Source organism: Lontra canadensis, unplaced genomic scaffold (assembly GCF_010015895.1).
Source record: "Lontra canadensis isolate GAN:19392208 unplaced genomic scaffold, GSC_riverotter_1.0 scaffold24, whole genome shotgun sequence".
Taxonomy (NCBI): Eukaryota; Metazoa; Chordata; class Mammalia; order Carnivora; family Mustelidae; genus Lontra; species Lontra canadensis.
This window is the reverse complement of record NW_022631018.1, coordinates 3,420,965-3,440,007: the sequence shown is the minus strand read 5'-3', so window position 1 is coordinate 3,440,007 and position 19,043 is coordinate 3,420,965. Positions and strand designations below refer to the sequence as shown.

Genomic DNA, 19,043 nt, shown 5'->3' with positions numbered 1-19,043 from the left:
AGTAATTTGGGGAATGGAGAATCATTTGACATCCATTCTATAAATTTAAAATAATATTTGCGCAAAACAATTGACCTCCTTCTCATACAAATTCAAAATAGGCTTTGGGAATTACAGAAGATCTCCTCCTGAGGTCACTGGTCCGCCTCATGCTAGTGAAAATGGTCATGAGCTCACTAGATCTTTCCTTTCACCTGCTCTGTTAGAGCAGGGTGGAACATTTTAGCTGAAGGGTCCAGGAACACTCCCCGGGTAGAGGTGGGTGAGTTGTCCAATCCCCCTGTGCCTGGGGGCTACTGGGAGAGAAGGCTGCTCAGGTCAGTGTGGGGAGTGGTGTCCTGTCACCTGCGATGTAGAACTTTGTGGTGTGACAAAGATTATAATGGGCATAGGATTTCCCCAAGTCCTGGTAATTCATTGGTGGGAATGTTTTTCTTCCTCAACCATTCTCTGGGAGCAGACAAGGGGCGAACCAGAATTTTTGAGGAATTTGAGAGGAACGTGATATGTGCGAACTCCATGGAGATTAGCAGGTCCAACAATTAGATTCAAGTAGGTCATTAATAACATGGATCCTGCCCGCGTCCTGCTGAGGGGCGTAAGTCCTTAGTTGGAACACATCTGCCCAAGACTGATGGAAGTGTAGCATCGGAAGAATGAGCTAGGAAAACAAGGAGATGGAGGCGGGACTTAAAATCAATGGGAAGTATTATCTTAGTTGAAAGTGTTAAATTCAGGGTCATAATCATTGCTTAACTCATCCTTTTGCAGATATTAGTTTGAGTCTGAGCATAAGCAATAAGGGGTTGGGAAAGAAGAAAATGTTAAGAAAATGAAGGCCAAAGGAAAAAAAAATACTCCATTTGGGTAGGTCATAGTTTTCTTTTAGTCTTTCCCATATAATGTTTCAAGAAATTGAGTTCTATTTTGTTTATTTATTTATTTATTTATTTATTTTTAAGATTTTACTTATTTATTTGACAGACAGACAGCACAAGTAGCAGAGAGGCAAGCAGAGAAAGAGGGGGAAGCAGGGTCCCCGCTGAGCAGAGAGCCCGATGTGGGGCTCGATCCTAGGACCCTGGGATCATGACCTGAGCCGAAGGCAGAGGCTTAACCCACTGAACCACCCAGGCACCCCGAGTTCTATTTTGTAATTTAGGGACCTGAAACGGAAATACGTCCAGGGAAAAGAAAGAAGGGGAAGAGGAGTGGGTTGCAAGGGTGTGGGGCCTGGGAACACCACTGGGCAGGCAGAGTCTCGAACCGCTGAGGCCCAATTGTGCCGTCCAAACGCTGAGTAACCCCTTCCTCCACCCTTCACCCCACCGCCCCCAACCTTGTGCCACCCCCTCCCCTGCCCAGGGTCCGCTCTGAGATTCCCTACCTGGGTTGGCTCTTCATGAGCAGGGTCCAAAGCCCTGGGGCTATTCTAGGGAAAGTAGCCAGTCAAATAAATGAACCATACTCAAGAAGGGGGTCCTCAACCTTCTCCCTCAGAACAAGATCTATCAAGTTTCACCCCAAAGGCCCTAAAAATACTACTTTTGCTTATAAAAGAAACGGTGTGTGTATGTGTGTGTAAATTAAATTGCTGGGATGTGTAGATTTTAAAATTCCATCGCACATATAAGAAACCAAACATGCCATTAGGTCAAAATTCACAAACCCAGGTTTACTCCCTGAAGGCCATACCGTGGGTTACCTTCCAGATGCTGACGCTATGGGGAAGGTGTGAAGTCCAGAGAGACTGTCTCTCTTCCTGAGACTGGTGCCATGGTCTGACCAGGCTGCCGACCTTGTGCCTTTTCTATTACTGAGTGGCTATCGGTGAAAGAATCATTTAAAGGTGTCACATTCAAGGTCACTAAATAAAAGACAACTCTGAAATGTATGGAGAAGGCCTAAAATGTGGATAGTTTTCTTGTCTTGAAACAACCTGTTCTGTGGGAATTATGAGCTACTTTCTCAGCTCACCTGATAAAGGCAAATTTAAATTTATAATAATACTTATAAAATAATAAATACATATTTATTACATAAATATGTTACTGTAATAAGTAATAAACACCAAGTACCTGAAAGTACTTTACATTTTGCAATCTCATTTGATGCATTTTTATATACCATAGGAACTATATTCAAGTTCTTACTAGTATATAGATTTTTTTTTAAGGATTTTATTTATTTGACAGACAGAGATCACAAGTAGGCAGAGAGGCAGGCAGGCGGGGTGGGGGGGGAAGCAGGCTCCCCACTGAGCAGAGAGCCCGTTGTGGGGCTCGATCCCAGGACCCTAGGATCATGAACTGAGCTGAAGGCAGAGGATTTAACCCACTGAGCCACCCAGGCGCCCCACTAGTATATAGATATTTTCACCTTAATCACCTGCAGGCAAATTATCCTAAGATATTTGCTCTGCTTGGACACTTGCCTGACAAATAACCACCGCCACGAGGGCCCCCCAGACTTGCTACGCGAGTCATTACTATGAAGATAATAATTAACAATGCTGAACATCTTCTGAGTATCAGGCCCCGAGGCAGAGGGGGTTAAGACAAAATGATGATCAAATGCTCAGCAGATACGAAAAAAGTACAAATAAATCCAGTGGTTTAAACAAAAGATGTCATATTCTCAAACTCGGTTATGTTGTGCCATTTCCTACAACTACTTGGTAGCTGTTTTTTGGCCCCTAATCTCTTTTTCTGGTGAGCGTTAGGACAGACGCTGCTTCAGCTCCACGCGTGAGGTAACACGGAAGCCTCCCCCGGTGGGCCCCAGATGGGGGTTTTGGAGCCCATGCCCTTCCATTTCCTTTCACCCGCTTCTCCAGGGAGAGCCAGACGTGGCTCAAGATGTGTTTCCATCCCAGACTGGCTCTGTGACCTCAGCCAACCTCTCTGAATGTTCCTTCTTTCACTTGGAGGGTGTTGGACAGACAGTCTTTGAAATGCCCTTAGTGCTCACACTTTAGGAGTCTGATTTCCCCATAGATACTCAGACTCCTGGGGGAGCAAAACTTCTCACTGGGTCACTTGGTAATCTCCAGCTTTTACTGATCTCTTCTCTGTTTTTGTTTTGTTTTGTATATTGTTCTGCTCTTCCACTTATGGTACTTTTTTTTATACTGCAAAATTAGCACCTTCCTATCACTGCTTGGTGCTAATGCTTTATGATGTCCATATATGTGCAGAGCCACACACAGTTCTAACACTGCCTCGTTCTCTGGATGTTTCTGGGTATGCCTTGCCTCACCACGATGGCAAGGGATGAGTCATTTAGTTCTCTCACACCTTCTAGAGCTTCGCACCTATCAACCCAAAACAAAAGGCAGAAGGTCAACAAAAGAAACATGATACTCCATGCGAAGAAAGGATTCATTAAGTACCTGCTTTCAATGGCATCATGAAGGCATGTGAGCTGTCATGAGATTTCAAATGAAAGGAAAGATCAAGCAAGGAGCATAAGTAAACTTGAGGAGTTAAGAAAATGTTGAACTTGGTAGACTTCCATAGTGGGTGTTGATCTTTCACTGGACCAGAAATTGGAAGCCATCATTTCCTCCGCCATTTGTCCACTTAGCATGTGACCATAAAGCTATCAACTGCATGGGTCAGGGACCGACAGTCCTGTCCCGCCCATCTCTGGGTCACCGGCACCCAGCATAGTGCCTGTCATACAGCGGCTCAATAGTTGTTCAGTGACTAAACCTGGACGAGTCACTTGACTGCTATATGCCTCCCTCGGCTTTCTCATTTACAGAATGGAGATATGGGTAATCTCACGAGATCAGTAAGACGAACAGAATTAGGATTTGAGCATTAAAAAGCATTACACAAAGGCATTTTAATACTGGTGTATATCTTAAATATGTTGGTTTACATGGTAGGCTAATCAGCATCAAAGGCTTCAGCCTCCCCTTTTGCTTTCATTTTTCTTTTCGGCATAAGTACAGTTCGTGCTTAATCCTCTCAGGTTGATAAATGGATGTGCTTCCCCCAAATATCAGAAACCAAGAATTGGCTAAAGTGCTGGAAAAAGTCTCAGGCCGAGAAATAAATGAGTTTAGAATCCTCCAAAGGGGAGGGGGAAAAAAAAAGCTTCTGAGTCATATGGTTAAACAATGAAGAACAGCCCCATCATCACAAGCAAATGTTTTTGGCTTTAGAAGTTTAACGACCATACGAAGGCAAGGCCCCATCTGGTCTCTTCCAAATAGTGTCTCCTAATAACAAATTCCACTGGCCCCCAAAAGAGGCACTTGGGGAGATGAGGGGAAATTAAAGAATAGCATTTTTGGACCCTGTGTGCCTCTAATTAAATAATGCCATACCCAGCCTCCTCCGGGCTGAATTAGCCATGTGATTGGTGTTCTCATGGACACAGTTTCCTTGGAGATTTGTAGCAATGTCCCTGGTACCAAGCCAATGGAGGTACTCAGCCCATGACTAGCATTTAATCAAGGTCATGGGAAATTATATCAGGCCACAGGGGATAGAAAACTAGAAGAGGTAAATAAAATGCATAGAAAACTGTCTAATGCTTTTAAAATGTGTTTCCCTGACTTCGTTCACAGATCATTTAATAAGTAAAGACAAGCACGTGCCGAAGAGTTTTCCAGCAACATCTCACTTAATGCTCAGAACCCTGCAAGGTAAACATTATCATTACTCTCTTTCTCAGAGGACTAACCCGAGACGAAAAGAGGTCCAATAACTTGGCAAGATTTAACCCGAGTCCACTGACCTAAGGCCCCACCACACACTATGCACTTTGCCACACTGCTCATGTTTGCTTATGGTCTAGAAGCATGAGGTCAATTCAAAGAATCATGCTTTGTGTCAGAAGCAGTAGAAGCAGCTCTCCCCACTGCCGTTGCAGGGTTTCAAGCTGCCCTGTTTACTGCCCAGTATGGAGGTGTTTGGAGAGGGTCCCTAATAGTTTGTGGATCAAATGCTTCTAGATGATTCGAGAAATGGCCTTTGGAACCACATCTTCCGTTCTTGCAACTTTTTTGTTTGTTTGTTTGTTTTATGGCTCTGACCTCCCACAACAGACAGGGAAGAGGATCCAAAATTCTGAGCCACGTTACCTGGACTTCATCCCCAGTGATCATTTCCCATGAGCCATAGTGTCCCTTCTCCTGACGGAAGAACTGGACAGCTTCCAGAAACGCTTGGGCTTCAAACGTTGTCTGCTTCATGTAATCTAAGAGAAAAAGGCAAGGGTGTTTAGCAGAGAAGACTACTTATACATTTACCATGGTTTTTCAAGAGACCTAACATTACCTGAATACTACGAGGGAGAAAATTATGAGACACACAAAAATCAAGCAGGTGTCGAATTCAAAGTTCATGTGCAGATTTGAATCACACTTCTTGCTCCCCATAGCAGCAGATTCAGTCTATCCATTGCTAGGCAGACTGTCTAGGATGAGAAGCAGATGAATCTCCCTTTATCTTTCTTGTAAATGCTTCCCTTGGGCATGGAAGCACCTACTGGCTTCCCGCTTCCAAATCTAGCTCCTCACTATGGCAGACCATTCCTGCACAAGGCTTTGTGTGTCCCGCGGAATCCCTCCCCATTCCCTGAATGACACTCTGATTTCTTTGCGACTTGATAGCAACTTTCTGTCAAAAGGACATCCATATAATATGCTCCTTGATGCCAACAAAGAATGACAATGGCTAACCACCATGTAATGAGATACTGTTCTTCTAAACATGTTACACATTTCACTAAAACCTCAAAAAACCTCTGCGTTGAGTGTTATTATCATCTTGATTATATAGACGGTGCAGAAGCCCAGAAAGATTAATTGCCTCAGGTCATACAGCTTGTAAGTGTGTGAACTCAAGCAGTCTGATTCCAGTCCGACGACATTACCCTGTATCAGCACCGCGCTACACTACCTCAAAATCTACACAAAGCCCCAAATCTTTACCTTCAAAAATGTGGAACTAGTTTTCCAGGTTTGCCCTTCTAAATAGATTAGATTTTTTTTTATTATTCTCCTTTATTTTATTTAAATTCCATTAGTGAATGCATAGAGTATTATTAGTTTCAGAGGTAGAGTTCAGGAATTCATCAGTCTTATACAACACCCAGTGCTCATCATGTCACATGCCCTCCTTAATGCCCATCACCCAGTTACCTCGTCCCCCCACCCACCTTGCCTCCACCAATCCTCAGTTTGTTTCCTATAGTTAAGAGTCTCATATGGTGTGTCTCCCTTTCTGATTTCATTTTTTCCCTCCCTTCCCTACGACCCTCTGTTTTGTTTCTTGATTTCCACATATGAATGAAATCATACAATTCTTTCTCTGATTGACTTATTTCCCTTAGCATAATACCCTCTAGTTCTATCCATGTCTTTGCAAATGGTAAGATATCTTTTTCTTGATGGCTGAGTAATATTCCATTTTGTGTGTGTGTGTGTGTGTGTGTGTGTGTGTGTGTGTGTGTGTATTACATCTCCTTTATCCATTCATCTGTCGATGGAATCTGGACTCTTTTCATAGCCAAACATACTAGATTTTAAAATGTGTTTTATCTGGGAGGAAATATTTAATAGCAGGATTTTAAGTGTGGTTGTGGAAGCAGGAGCTCAACAGCCTTCCCAGAATTCCACAAATCACACCGTGCATAACAATATCCTCATTTCTGCCGTGGACTGAATATTTGTGTCTCCCAGAATTCATATGTTGAAACCCTAATCCCCAGTATGATAATATTTGGAGATAGAGCCTTTGGGGGAGGTAATCAGGCCAGGAAGGTATGATGGGATTACTGCCCTTATCGTGATGAGATTAGTGCCCTTATAAGAAGAGAGCTCCTCCCCCCACTTCTATCCTCCCACTAGACCCTGGACCTGCCAGTGCTTTGATCTTAAACTTTCAAGACTGTGGTATTTTTGTTACAGCAGCCCAAACTGACCAAGGCAATTTTTCAATACACAAAGATAGCTCTTGGAGGACATAATGATGACAGAATTATAATAATTTTTTCAGGGAAATGAATCATAGACATAATCTAATCTAACAATAAAGAAATCAAATCTTAGAAAGGGGAACTAAAGCTAAATGAAGTGATTGAAAGCACCAAATCTCTTGCCTCCTGCTTCTCCTCCTATAGGACGTGAAATCCCCTTGCTAATAGCCTATGATCTGTATTTATAGAGCGAATTAGATTAGCCAGTTGAAGGCTGCAGATTTGCTGGGGACCTTCAGAGCTTTAGACAATGGGACTACTCAGTCAAGGAATGAGTGGTTGATAAGGAGGGACAAGGCAGAAACAGAGAAGGCTCAATCTTCTCCAGAAGGTGATAATCGATGGGCTGTAGACAACTCTTTTAAGACTGGTTTTCGAGGTCATAGGCCTCAGGAACCTGGTACATTTCGAGGCATAGTCTCTATGGAGTTCAAGCAACATTCTTCACAGTGAGGATACCATAAAGCCCCAAATCTCTACCTTCAAAAATGTAGAACAGTAACTGACATTTCTAATATCGACATAGAGATCTGCTCAAGATCTAAATCAGAAAAAGAGCATGTCTGAGAATCAAGTTTTTAAATTGAAGTATTTTCTTCCTTGTTCTTTTTTTCTGGCTTGGCAAATGATTTACTGTTTAATCTTAGAGGTTTGGAAAGCACAAATTAAAGTCTTGGTATAAAATTGACAACAAGGGGGCTGTGATACGGGGCTCAGTACACTGGGAGGGACTTTACCAACAGAGATGGAAACTGTAATTATACATTGAGATTCAAGATTGACTCATGGGCTTTTATTTTTAACAGCTGTTTTCATTTCCAACCCAAGGAAACAAAGAGATGGAAGAAAATGTGGTACTTGATGGAGTGAGGACTGCCAGACCCGCAAGCCTGGGAATAAGGTTTTAAATTCTTCTTGTCCTTACAAAAAGCATAAATTTACTTATTTCTTCCCCTACTAACCTCAGCAACTGGAGGAGGTATTTGAAACCCTACTCATACCTTCTATAACTACATCAAAGCAAACTATGGTAGTCGCCCTATGTGTGTTTGCAAAAATCTTTAGGAAAAAAAAATTACAGAAGAAATGGGATTTGGAGATAATGACGTGGGAGTCAGAGAGAAGTCCAAGAGGAGAGAGAAGAGCTGGAATGTAGTAGTGGTGGATGAGACACCTTAATCTAGGCAGAGAAGAGAAGGGTTAGTAATCAGATGACCCACACAGGAAATTACGGTAATTGAACATCAGCAAGAAAGCGAATGAGGGCAGGGAGCTGAATTCTCGACTCTCTACCATTAGGATGGATTTAAACTGGATTTTAACTATTCCTTTTCCATAGGGATTAAAAAAAAAAAAAAGGATATACTCTACTGATTCATCATTAGATTTTCAGGTTATAATCTGATTAATTAACTTCTACAAAACTTTTAGAACAGTACCTGGCATATAAAATCCATTTTATGGATATTAGCTTTTATGATGGTAAGCCAAACTCGACAGCAACTGCCAGATCATTAAGGAAATAAAGAACAAAGGTTTGCTTTGTGAAAGATAGAACTGCATTGCGATGGTAATACGATCTTCATTTCTTCTAACTTGTTTGCAGAGGCGTTGCTGAACCCAGCCAGAATGTACAGGTGTTTGAGAAAAACCGGATTATCAGTTATTTGATCAACTTCCTGCCATCGATCTCATGAGAACAGAATTCCAGGATCACAATCACCCACTCTCCTGCCAACAACAGCTGAGAGTTTAGTCCAGGGGTCCCCAGAATCAACCACGGATTCTGGTTGTTTTAAGCCTTCTCCTTGCAGGTCGACTTAGAAAAATGGCAGGTTATCAGCTCCATGTACTTTCCCAACACGTTATCATTATGAGAATGCTTAAGGAGACAGATGTGCTGGAGAGAACTTAGACATCATTAAATCCAGATCCCTCATTTGGCGGACAAGGAAACTGAAAGAAAATAAAGGTTAATTTCTTAGCTGAAGGTCACACAGCTGGTCAGAATCTGAGCCAAGAGTTGAAAAAGTAGCTCTGGCATGTCAGGAGCGGCCTTGGCATTCATGCTTACTTAAACCATAGACTATAAGAGCTGGAAGTGGTCTTAAAGGTCACCTAGCCGGAGTTCTCATTCCATGCTGGAAGCCTTCGGAATCCCAGACGCTCATCTGGCCTTAGCTTAACTGTTTCCAGTGACAGAGAGCTCACAATTTATGAAATAGTCATGGGACTCCTCTAATTATTTGAAAATTTTTCCTTTTATTGAGCCAAAATCTGTTTCCATGAACTCTCATTAATCTCATTTCTGCTTTTCAGAGCAAAATAGACAAGTTTACTCCCCTTCTATATGCTAACTCTAAAAAAAATAGCTGAATATCTGTATTTTCCCTCAACCATTCTTTAAACAATATAGTTTTGGGGATCTTTTAAATTTAGTTCTCTTTTTTTCTTCCTTCCCTTAGTAACCAATTCCATTTAATCAATATCATCCTAAATTTGGCTTGCGCAAATTATGTAAAGTAAAAGATTATGTTCCCTTTTCTGGTCCTTTACTACTACTACTACTACTACTACTACTACTACTACTACTACTACTACTTCTTCTTCTTCTTCTTCTTCTTCTTCTTCTTCTTCTTCTTCTTCTTCTTTTTAACACAAACACATCACACCATTGACTCATACCTTTCTTATAGGCAAATAAAATCCCTACAATTTTTCATATAAAACTTTTGTCAATTTAATCCTTTCCTAAACTGTACTTCTGCTTTTGATGTTGAGGTACAGGTTTTAACGTAACCCCTAATAAATGATAAGTTACTATGATCAACTCAGTGCCCCAGAGCCGGCCAAAATCATTTTATAATTATAATTCTGTTTCCAAACTCCCTTTCCCCTCTGTATCATTAAAAATTTTGGTGGGCTTGCCTTCTGTCACTTCTACCCAACTCACTGATAAAAATATTCATGAGATCGGGGGCAAGGACAGATCCCTGGTAAATTCTAAACATTTTAGAAGACACGTGGGAGACACATCTTGGCCATTAATTCAAGAGTTACATCCTCAGGACCTTAGTCTCTCCCTATTTCTCATCTGTGCAGTCACATGGAAAACTCATATTTGGGAGACATGATTATGGATTCTGCAAGGAAAAGAAAGCTTCTTTAGGCCCCTCGGGGGAACAGTTATCCAGGGGGCCAGCTTTTGTTTTTTTCCACTGGCACAGATTTACAGCACGTCTGAGTCAACCGAAACGCCAAAGCTCTAAGGCCTGTGCAGTCATTCTGGGTTTTGACTCTGGCTGCTGGGTTGGGACTCCCTGACTCAGGCTGGGTTTGGAAGTGGCGCTGTTATTTTATTTTATCGGTTCACTGTGCCAAGTCATGTTAGCTGATCCTCCTGGTGATTTGTAAAAGTTATGTAATAGCATTACTCACTACACTGCTATGGAGTTCATCTTGCTAATGTATACTTCTAAATTGTCTTCAGCTTCAGGTCATATGTCATCCTTTCTGGGAGAGCGCAGCAAGGCTGCTTGCCCTAGTTTCTTCTCTACGGCAAAGCGAAGAAACACGAAAGCAACCAACATTTATTGAATCCTGTCAATGTAAGTATGAACCACGGAAGATGTTTACACACACCATCTCATATAATCCTTCCAGCAATCCCCTTAGGGAAGAATTAATATTCCCACTTTAAGGCTGACAAAGAAACTGACTTCAGAAAGACAAAACAATTCGTTTTAGCTAGTAAGTGGTCAAGTCAGGCCTACGTATTTCCAAAGTCCTGTAATAACACTCTATGGTTTAATTTTTTAAATTTTTATTATGAGGTAATTGTAGATTCACATGTTTTTATAAAAATAAGAGAGGCAGGGCACCTGGATGATGCAGTTAAACGTCCAACCACTCTGACATGTATGCACGGGAACATGTGTGTATGTTTGCACGTGTGTGTGTATCGTGGTTTAATTTTTAAGTTATTTTTTAAAGTTTCCTTTCCTTCTCAAAGTTTAGAATCATATATGGGCACCTCGGTGGCTCAATCGGTTAAGCATCTGCCTTCAGTTCAGGTCATGATCCTGGGGTCCTGGGGTCGAGCCCCGTGTCGGGCTCCCTGCTCGGCAGGGAGTCTACTTCTCCCTCTCTCTGTCTTTTCCCCAACTCATGCTCTTTCTATCAAAAAATAAACTAAATTAAAAAAAAAAAAAGAATCATCTAGTCCAAACCACTCATATAACATGTGAGTAAACAGGATCAGACAGAATGTGATGTTATCACTGGAATTGCAAATGAATGGCATCCGTGCTCATGAAATGGTAATAAAAGTTATTACATTATTTTAAAAATATATTCATAACCAACCAAGCAAATATTTGTCATATTATAAATGACAACTCTATGAGCATTAACCTCAGGATTACTTAGAAGTCCCTGAATTGTATTTTGTAAACTTCTAGACTAAAATATACAGCTACTGGGACACCTGGGTGGCTCAGTTAAGCATCTGCCTTAGGCTCAGGTCATGAACCCAGGGTCCTGAGATGGAGCCCTGCACTGGGCTCCTTGCTCAGCAGGAAGCCTGCTTCTCCCTCTCTCTGCCGTTCCCTCTGCTTGCGTTCCCCGTCTCTGACAAATAAAGAAATCAAATCTTCTAAGAAAATTTTAAAAAAGAAAAGAAAATGTATTTTAAAAAAATACATCCATCTACTGACTAAATCTTATTTGTGTTAGTGGATACAGGCCTACCAAGAAGAGAGGAAGAATAAGCCAAGAAAAAAAAATGTGCTGTCCTTGGAGATCCATGGATCTGAGGATGAGTTACAATGGTATTGCTCTAGGTGAAAATATGAAGATGTGAGACTCGCTTGGAGGATATGAAGGACTTCTCGAATGGATGGAAGAAAGGTGTTCTAGTGAAGATATACTTGTTGGTTTTTTTAAAGATTTTATTTATTTATTTGACAGAGAGAGAGATCACAAGTAGGCAGAGAAGCAGGCAGAGGGAGAGGGGAAAGCAGGCTCCCTGCTGAGCAAAGAGTCCGACGCGGGCCTCAATCCCAGGACCCTGAGATCATGACCTGAGCCGAAGGCAGAGGCTTCACCCACTGAGCCACCCAGGTGCCCCGAAGATATTGTTTTGATAGAAATTTTTAACCACTTAGAAAAGGGCTGCATTCCTCATTTGAGTACAAGTAGTGCATCTCATGTATTCTTGACTTGTCAATAAATATTAAAAGACTGTTTGTCAAGAGACAAAGGAAGTGGTGATTACTAGAACCAGTGAGGACAGGCTAACCCATTTCCATTGCATTGACATACTAGATTGGCAGATTAGAAGGCTGTTAGAGACATCCTGTATCTAGATTTTAGCAAGGCAATTATTAAAGTTTTACATGCTTCGTGTACAACCGTATCACATCACTGACTTGCTCTGGGCTCACAGTTAAGGGAAGCCCTCTGGTTATCTATCTTGCCTTTTTATTTTTTTTTTTTAAGATTTTATTTATTTATTTGGCAGAGAGAGAAAGATCACAAGCAGGCAGAGAGGCAGGCAGAGAGAGAGGGGGAAGCAGGCTCCCTGCTGAGCAGAGAGCCCAATGCGGGGCTCGATCCCAGGACCCTGAGATTATGACCTGAGCCGAAGGCAGAGGCTTTAACCCACTGAGCCACCCGGGCACCCCTATCTTGCCTTTTTAAAATAATTGAAAATGTGTTCAGGGTGGGACCCTAGAGATTTTCCTCTAGGATGTCAGCCCTTCAGCCATCACCCATCATTGAGGCTGTTTATTTGCATTATCAACCAATCTCAATTTCTTCCATGTAGTCTTACTTGTGATCTCTCTCTGTGAAATAAATAAATGAAATCTTTAAAAAAAAAAAAAAAGAACTAAAAATTCAGAGTTATTAGTGTAATCATTTGGTATATGCCCTTCCCCTAGAGTGTAAATTCCAAGAGGACAGGGAACCGTAGTTTGTGTTCACTACTGCACCCTCAATCCCTAGCCCAGTGCCTGGCACATGAGAAAGGAAGAGAGAGAGAGGTGGGTGGGGGAAGGAGGAGAGGGAGAGAGCGAGGGAGATGGAGGAAGGAAGGAGGGAGAGAGGGATGGGGAGACTAGATTCAGTTTCCTTTAAAAAAAAATATAGAGGGCGCATGGGTGGCTCAGTAGGTTAAGCCGCTGCCTTCGGCTCAGGTCATGATCTCAGGGTCCTGGGATTGAGTCCCGCGTCGGGCTCTCTGCTTAGCAGGCAGCCTGCCTCTCTGTCTATTTGTGATCTCTCTCTGTCAAATAAATAAATAAAATCTTTAAAAAAAAATAGATTTATTTATTTTAGAGAGAGCGTGTGTGCCCAAACCCATGTTTGGGGAGTAGGGGCAGTGGGAAGGGAGGAGAGAGTCTTAAGCAGACTCCACATCAAGTGAGTGGAGCCTGAGGTGGGGCTCGATCTCACGACCTTGAGATCACAACATGAGCCGAAACCAAGAGCAGGACACTCAACCAACAGCACCACCCAGGTGCCCCTAGATTAAATCTCCTTTTAAAGTTCAATCCCAACCAAGATTTCTTGGTTACAGAGAAAACCCAAGCATTGCAAATGAATCAGATTCTTTCTCTCTTTGTTTTAAATCTTTTTAAAAAATTAACATATAATGTATTATTTGTTTCAGGGGTTCAGGTCTGTAATTCATCAGATTCTCTCTTAATGAGTCTTTTTCTTAATGAGTACTTTTCTTACTCTTGTAAAAAAGTAGAGAAGGATCCTGACCTACATACATACTCCAATGCTTCTCAGACTTTGGTGAGCATCAGAATCACCTGGAGGGTTTACTAAAACAGATTGCTGAGCTCCCCCCCCCACTCCAGAATTTTCAGATTCAGTAAGGTATAGGGTGGGGTCCAAGAATTTGCATTTCTAATAAGCTCCCAGGCAATGCTGATGCTCTAGGTCCAGGGGCACACCTTGAGAACAATTCCTCCACCCAACATAAGGGGAGCGGTTCTCCAACACCAGAATCACCGATCTGTTTGCTAAAAATGCAATTCTTGATCTTGCCCCAGAGATCCCAGTTCAGCAGGTCTGTGACTGGGCCCAGGAATCTGCATTTAAAAAGCTGTTCAGGTAATTCTGTTGCAAGGAGGTTTACAGGCTAGATTTTGAGAAAAAACAAATTGTGTAGAAGAAAGAGATACAGTAGAAGACCATAACTCTTGAATGCCTAGAGTCTCGGTGAAATTGTTTCCCCCTTACCGGGTTAGGAAATGTCCCCTCTGCCGACTGACCGTTCACCCACAAAACACAAATGAACCCCTGTACTTAAAGGGGTGCATAAAAATAGCACCGTGCTGAAGTTCTACCAAAGGGTATGGGGTAAGGAAATACTTCGGGCAGGCTCATACGGACATCATTTCAAACCAGATCCCTATCCACTGGGAGCACCCCCTGCTTGCTTCCGAAGCAATCATCATTGCCCAGGCAGAAATCCTCAGTTGCGACCCCGGTTGAATCTCTTTTTCTCTTTTCTGGTTTTCAGTGGATATATGGACTATATCTCCTGTGTGGTAACCTTCTTTTCTTTAGCATAAATGATCCCATTTCCTTTAAGTTTTTTTCAAAGCCTTAAAAAAATAAAGATGGCCCCCACTCCTATCTCTTCCAAAAAGTAAAGATGGCGTCCTCAAAATCCTGATAAGGGAAGAGAGACTATTTACTTCTTTCTGAATACCATTAACATACTCTGCTGTCCCAAAGCTGTGTTCATCGAACATTTCCACGGGCTGGAAGAGCTCATCAGTCACTCTGTGTGCCTTAGATATCTGGGCAGAGTGAGGCCAGGAGAACAATAACACAATCAATATTTCCTCTCTGCTTAGGACAACTCTGTAAGTCTTTATATATTCTTTTTTTTTTTTTTTTAAGATTTATTTATGTGTCAGTAAGGGGGTGGGGCTGAGGACGCACAAGCAGGGGGAGTGGCAGGCAGAGGAAGAAGCAGGCTCACCCCTGACCAGGGAGCCCAATGCAGGCCTCGATCCCAGGACCGCAGGATCACGATCTGAGCCGAAGGCAGATGCTTAACTGACTGAGCCACCCAGGCGTCCCAGGAGCTTCTTATTCTAAGACCGTGAGTGCAGAACTGTCTCCTAATATCCTAATAACCATTTCTGCAGATAGTGCTGAAATGACCTCAGCGGGGAAAAAAAAAATTACACCTCAAAAACCTGAGCAAAACAAATGAAAAACGATCTAATTTCCTCTTTAAAATGTGAATTTTAGGAAGAGTTCACTCTGTAGTGTTTATAGGCTGTTGTGGCACGGCACACACAGATCATCTTTCAGCTTAGACCACAGAAACTGGGTCACGTGCCTCCCTCTGTCATCGTGGGGAGCTCTGTGGCTTATTCCCTGCAGGCAAAATTTGACCACACAAGCTGGACGCAATTTAAAGCAAGCCTGAGTTTTTAAATAAATAGGGAAGATGCTCCTCTCGCCACAGACTTGTCCTTCATTTTTGATGACACTTTCTCTTATTTCCAGAAATGATTTTTTACCCATGGGTCTTGTTATAATTTGTCACTGCAGCACACAAAAGTATAAGGGAGATTTCTTCCAGACTGAGTCTATGGAAGACCTTTGTCTTGTGAGCTCAAAAGACCTTGCCTAGTCTTACCCACATGCATGGGGCCACGCTGTCTACAAGTAAGGCAGACAGTGGAAGGGCTTGGCCAGATTGGCGCTGAAGAAGAAATCACTGGGGTAAACTGGCTGCACTTTACCATAGTCTCATCTGACACACCCACAGAGTGCAGCACCGTCTGCTGATGCTATCTGGGGATTTTCCGCTCATCGCCATTACTGGTGATTAATAATAGCATCCACACTGCGCTTGTCAGAAGTTTTTTACAGATTACATCTCATTTGGGTCTCATGGCAACCTCATGAGACAGGTAAGCCAGATGTAATCACTCCTGGGCAGAAAATGGAAAAACTCAAAATCAAAGAAGTTGAAATCATTACCCAAGGTCATATAAATACCCAGCTCATTTTATTGGGTCATCAAAGGAGAGCAAAAGTAACAAGCAGGAAATAAATTTCATACAGACTCAAACTTCAAAAAGGACCTAACCTTATTTAAAACATCTAACGAAAGCAGATGTAGTAGCTACTTTTGTCTCGGATAAAATGTCTGTTTCCCTATTTGTAACCTTTCTCCAAAGGCCTATAAGATTAAATTGACCCATGTTCCATTGTCTCCCTAAAAAGTAGGGATGGCAGCCACAGTCTGGAGGGGCAGACTTAGTCCTCAGGTTCTTAGGGACCAGATCATTTGTTTAAAACAGAGAACTTTAGCAGGCAGGTACCAATAGAAATAATGTCTGAGCATTATTTCTGAGCATTCCTGAGCTATTACAAGAAGGGGCAGTGCTGCCAACAGAGCTCTTTTTAATTTCTAGGTTAACTGAGCCCACAGTGTGTACCAGTTTTGCGTAACTGCTTTAAACCAAAGATACTTGGAAAACATCTTGCTCTTGGGGTGGTTGAAAGCCTAGAACTGCATGAACGTCCATTGTCTCACTAAGGGATCCTTTGAAAGTGGCTTTATAAGTAAACAGGAGATTTTATTGTGAAAACTCTAAGCCTTCACAATTATTCTTAGTAACGTTCCAAGGAGCATCTTGTTTAATAACTTGACTAATAACAAATTTAAGCAAAACATGATAGGATTACTGAATGGAATATTACGCAGCCACTAAAATAACAACTATGATGACGCATCTACATCACGGAAAAGTAGTTTAAAGATCATTTTAATTGCAAAAACAAAATTATAAAATTACACGTATATCCTGATTAAGCAATGTGAATATTAAGCCACAGGATTGAAAGGGAATGCATAAGAAATAAAAAGTGAGCCATAGGGGCGCCTGGGTGGCTCAGTGGGTTAAAGCCTCTGCCTTCGGCTCGGGTCATGATTCCGGGGTTCTGGGATCGTGCCCCGCATCGGGCTCTGCTCAGCGGGGAGCCTGCTTCCTCCTCTCTCTCTGCCTGCCTCTCTGCCTACTTGTGATCTCTGTCTGTCAAATAAATAAATAAAATTAAAAAAAAAAAAAAGTGAGCCATAGGGGATTTTTGTATTTGTGGCTCAAACTTTATGAAGTGTTATACTGTTATCCTCAGGAAGATCTGCGCTGATCTAATGTCTTTTTATTTTTTTAATACCAGTCCTCTCATGACCATGAGCAATATTTCTCTTTCCAAAGTCCAAATGTTCTGTGGCAGTTGGCCTCTTAGAACCTCAGAGAACTCTCGTGAGCCCTGGCAACCACCAAATCATGGCACGTGCTATGGTCCAGACATTCAGGGTCCATACTGAGAGGTCTGTAAAGTAAATTAACTTAAGAGTTAGTTCATTCTTCTTCTTTTCCTCTCCTTAAAGGTTTTGCTTAGTGTGGTTTACTCAGAATACATCTCCACTGCCTCCTTCAAGTGTCTTCTCTTCATGAATGGAGGGAAAACCCTTACATCTTAGAGCCCGTTCAGGCTTGTCACAAATGTCCCTTAAAGTATTATTACTATCTCCTGCTTGTCATGAAAATGGAGCAAGGTCATGGGATGACACAATATGACATGCATCAGAACCTGATGGTTCACCTGTGACAAAACTGGATGAACTTGTGTCCCCTCACACACAATGTCTTTAAGGATAAGGACTGTCATATTCATCACAGTATCCCAAAGCCACAGCCCAGTGCCTGGCACCAAATGTTTTTTGAATAGACCAATGAACACAGAAATAATGGCTCAACGATACAGAGGCAACATGGAATAGTAGAGACAACAATCTGGTGGGAATCCAGACTGGGTGTCTTTTTGGCTATGGGACTTGAGGTGAGTTCCTTTGCTTCTCTGGGCCTAATTTATCACATCTGAAATGAAAGGCTGTTAGTTCTCCTTTTCCAGCTGTGAAATGTGTGATTTTGTGATAAACTGCAAATACAATTAATTTACCAACATTTGGGTAGTGCTCTCCATGACAGAGTTCTAACTTGGGGATATAAATGTCCAGGATATATATATACATATATATATAAAGGAGATATAAAGGTCCTATATATCCTGGGTACATAAAGGTCCAGCTGCAGGACCATCTTATCCTTTTCTTCCCACTAAACCTCTCTCTCTCTCTCAAATATTCAACTTTCTCCAGGCTGCAGAAAATAATTAATGTGACTACTAGATGTATTAAGTTACATATGTTGTGTACAGGGTATTTACTCAAGGAAACAAACACTAATGCAAAAAGATATATGCATCCCTATTTTTTTTTTCAAGATTTATTTATTTTGGTGGTGGGGGGGAAGGCAGAGGGAGAGGGAGGGAGAATCTCAAGCAGACTCCATGCCAAACGTGGATCATGACTCAGGGCATGACCTCACGACCCAAGTGAGCCAAACCAGGAATCAGACATTTAAGCAACTGTGTCACCCAGGTGCCCGGCACCCCTATGTTTGTTGAGGCATTATTTACAACAGCCAAGATATGAAGGCAACATAAGTGTCCATTGATAGACGAATGGACAAAGAAGATGTGGTGTATCTACAATGGAATATTACTCAGCCATAAAAAGGATGAGCCCTTGTCATTTGCAACACATGGATGGACCTAGAGGGGATTTTGCTAAGTGAAATAAGTCAGAGAAAGAAAGACGAATACCATATGATTTCATTCATATGTGGGATCTAAAAACCAAAACAAGTGAATAAGCACACAAACAAAATGCAGAAACAGATCCATAATTAGAGACAACAAACTGATGGTTGCCTGAAGGGAGAGGGTGGGGGGAGGGGCAGAAAGGGTGAAGGAGAGTGGGAGATACAGGTTTCCAGTTACAGAGTGAATACAACACAGGGATGAATGGTACAGCATATGGAATACCGTCAATGATACCATAATGGTGTTGCATCGTGACAGATGGTAACGACATTTGTGGGGAATGGAGCAAATGTATAGAATCACTGTGTTGTATACCTGAAACTAATGCAACT

General features: G+C 42.0%; 1 protein-coding gene across 1 annotated transcript in view; it reads right to left on the bottom strand.

Annotated features, from left to right (window-relative positions):
* NIBAN1 (niban apoptosis regulator 1) overlaps nt 1-19,043 on the bottom strand; it is a 149,372-nt gene that overhangs the window by 22,584 nt on the left and 107,745 nt on the right. Inside the window, exon 6 of the mRNA XM_032862640.1 lies at nt 5,096-5,211. Within this exon, the coding sequence (XP_032718531.1) occupies nt 5,096-5,211 (116 nt within the window). The remainder of the gene's footprint in view (nt 1-5,095; nt 5,212-19,043) is intronic.